The sequence below is a fragment of the Mesitornis unicolor genome, unplaced genomic scaffold (genome assembly GCF_000695765.1).
Source record: "Mesitornis unicolor isolate BGI_N332 unplaced genomic scaffold, ASM69576v1 scaffold20074, whole genome shotgun sequence".
Classification (NCBI taxonomy): domain Eukaryota; kingdom Metazoa; phylum Chordata; class Aves; order Mesitornithiformes; family Mesitornithidae; genus Mesitornis; species Mesitornis unicolor.
In genome coordinates this window covers 8,513-11,428 of record NW_010178323.1, presented here as the reverse complement: position 1 = coordinate 11,428, position 2,916 = coordinate 8,513, and the positions used below count along the sequence as shown (strand labels likewise).

The following is a 2,916-nucleotide window of genomic DNA, read 5'->3' as shown; positions in this document are numbered from 1 at the left end:
AAAATGAGCATGCAGGGGACCAAAAGCAAAGGGTGGGAGAGGAAGGGCTGGCACATCCCAGCATCCGCTCCAGAGGAAGAACAGGGTATCACAACGAACCGAGTCTGCAACTGTGTTTGGAAACCCTACAGATACGCTTATTTTCCCTCTTCAATTACAACCTGCCTGCGGGCAACCAGCCAGAAAGAAAGGAAGAAAGCAAGAAAAAGAAGTGGTTCCTCCCCGTTTTGCTGCTGCTTTTCCCCGCTCTGAGGTAGACATCAATGGGGTGGGGATGAACCGCTGCACAGTGGTCATCCACAGGGCGAATGAGCCCGCAGCATCCTTGCCACCCTGCCCCGAGCCCATCTTGGCTCAGCACTGCCGTAGTGCACAGGCAGCGGTGTCTGGCGGTGGCCCCGGGGCGCTGCATTTCTCCGGGGCGATGATTTTACCGGCATAATCAATGCACGAGGCGTTGCGCGTCCGCACGCCATCGCCGCAGGTTTGGGAGCATGGGGACCAGGGACCCAGGCGCCAGAGCGGACAAGGGACATCGCCGCAGGGTTTGATGTCCTCGGGCTTGAGGGCTCTGTCGCAAGTGGAGGAGGTTTGACCCTCCACATCCCGGCAATCCACTGTCCGCCTCTGCCAGCCGGAGCCGCACGTCTTGGAGCACTCGGACCAGTCGCCTAGGACCCACTGGGAGGTCAGCATCGGTCGGATGACGTTGGCCGACTTCTTCTCTTTGCCTTTCTGCTTGGTGAAAGGGACGTCCTTGGGGATGAAGAAGGTGTACTTGACTTTCGGTGGGAAGACCTCGCTGGCGATGGTCAGCAGCTGGACGGTCAGGGGCTCCGGGAGCTGTCGGAAGCTCTGCAGCCTCTCCAGGGTCGTCATGGAGCCACTGTATTTCAGGATAGTCCCCTTGATGGGGATGTCCTGCTCCATGGCTGAGATAGCGAAGTCCCCGTTGAGCAGGTACTTGCCCTCCAGGGTCCTCAGGGCCAGGTAATTCCCATCGTGACGGACCCCGCGGTGGCTGCGCTGCTTGATGTCGATGTTGGTTGCTCCGGCGGGGATCGTGACAATGTCGTTGTAGCCATATCTGCACAGGGCAAAGGGACATGGTTACTTTCCTGACTTTATTTAGGAGATAACACTTGTCCGTGGTATCATGGCTCTGAAGCCGTGCCTCTGTAACCCAGAGCACTCAAGAGCTGGAAATGCTGCACTCATGACTTGATATCAACTCTAAAGCCTTTCCTAGAAGGGCACACCAGCAAAACCCTCCCTATATCCATGGGCACCCTGGGCTTATCTTTGGAAGGGTTCAGTACTCAAGCCCTCAGCACCCCGTGCTGTGGTAATTACTTGCTGCTGTAATTAAATCCCCATGGTTAACACTGCGGTCAGTAATTAGGTTTAGAGTATTTTGGAACAAAGCGTTTGGGTCAAACTCTGCTCCCTGTCACCCTGGCCTCCCTAACCCTGATCTTAATGGGATCTCTTCTTGGCTGTAGCTACCAGGCTAATCTCTCTTTAGTCAACCACAAACAATTCGTAGGAGAGTGGAAGCCCCGTTTCAGCTATTTCTTTGGAAGAAAAACCATTTAGGAAATCTAATTTGACTGTGTGAGTCACCTCGCCGCATGGAATTGGACGCGTTGGGCTTTTGTTATGATCTTTTCAACAAAAGCCTTAAATTCAGCTCTTTGGCAAAGCAACGGGGATCTTGGGTAAGAGAAGCCTTGTCCCAGGACTGAAATTCACCCCCAGGCCCAGGGAAAAGCTATTGCACTGTTTATATCCCGCATCAGCCCTTAAATATGTGTATAACTCACTGCACTGGGGTGGGATGCACATTGTATTTCCTAAAATGCATGTGGCTTACTTGGATCGGTTGAGCGAGCCGGATATTTTCCTGCAGGTCGAGCCATTGCCACCACACACCCCGCATTTGTCCAGCTTTTTGGAGGACCCAACGATGTGGTCACAGCCAGCCTTGATGCATTGGCCATGGACACAGATGGAGAGGGTCTCGGGTCCACACAGAGTCCCATCAATCACCTAGGAAAAGATGGATGTAAAGGAGCATTAGGGCATTTAATTTGGGGAGGGTTAGATTGGATACGAGGAAAAATTTCTTTATGGAAAGAGCGGTCAAGCATTGGAAGGGGCTGCCCAGGGAAGTGGTGGAGTCACCATCCCTGGAGTGGTACAAAAACCCCATCGATGTGGCACTTCTAGACATGGTTGTGTTGGGTTGACAGTTGGACTTGATGATATTAGAGGTCTTTTCCAACTTTCTGTGATCTGAAATAGGGTAAAGAGGCGTGATTATCATCCCCAAGTGTCTTACTTTGGCCTCAAAGACTTTAAATTCACTCCTCCCTCTGGCTCGGCAAAAGAGCTTGCATCGGTCTCGGGGGGACACTCCTGCGTACTTGGGAACCCACTCCAGGCGATTCCCTTCCAGATCCGTAAAGTTGTAGCTGTTGTACTTCTCGCACTGCTGCTCCCGAAAGCTTTTCCCTGAAAGGAAAAGCAAAACATGACCCAAAATCTGTGGGAAGCCATCAGGAACCAACATCCCTTCTGCAGGAGCAAGCCAAGGATAGCGGGAATGCATGAGGAGGGATGCATGCATGTCCCACCCGGCCAGAGAGGACCACAACCCCCAGCAGAAAGCTATTTACCCCCCCAAAAATATGAATATTCAAGGAAGAGTGGAGCAAATCCTGGAGAAATAGGGGAGGGAGGGGAATGTGCATATGGGAATTTCACCCTTGGGCTTTGCGAAGCCGGGCTCACCGTCGGGCGGGCACTCGTCGGTGTGGCAGGACTGGTACTTGGTGCGCTGGCCCTCGCAGTAGCTGCCGCCGTGCTGGGGGTTGGGGCTGTCGCCGGGGCGGGGGGGGGGAGGGGGACCACCCC

The 2,916-nt window shown here is 53.7% G+C and overlaps 1 protein-coding gene across 1 annotated transcript in view; it reads right to left on the bottom strand.

Annotated features, from left to right (window-relative positions):
• Window positions 1–354: 354 nt before the first annotated feature.
• ADAMTS8 (ADAM metallopeptidase with thrombospondin type 1 motif, 8) overlaps window positions 355–2,916 on the bottom strand; it is a gene marked incomplete at its 5' end in the record, with an annotated part of 4,805 nt that continues 2,243 nt past the window's right edge. Inside the window, 4 exon segments of the mRNA XM_010182418.1 lie at window positions 355–1,087; window positions 1,874–2,049; window positions 2,342–2,514; window positions 2,794–2,886. Of these exon segments, the coding sequence (XP_010180720.1) occupies window positions 355–1,087; window positions 1,874–2,049; window positions 2,342–2,514; window positions 2,794–2,886 (1,175 nt within the window).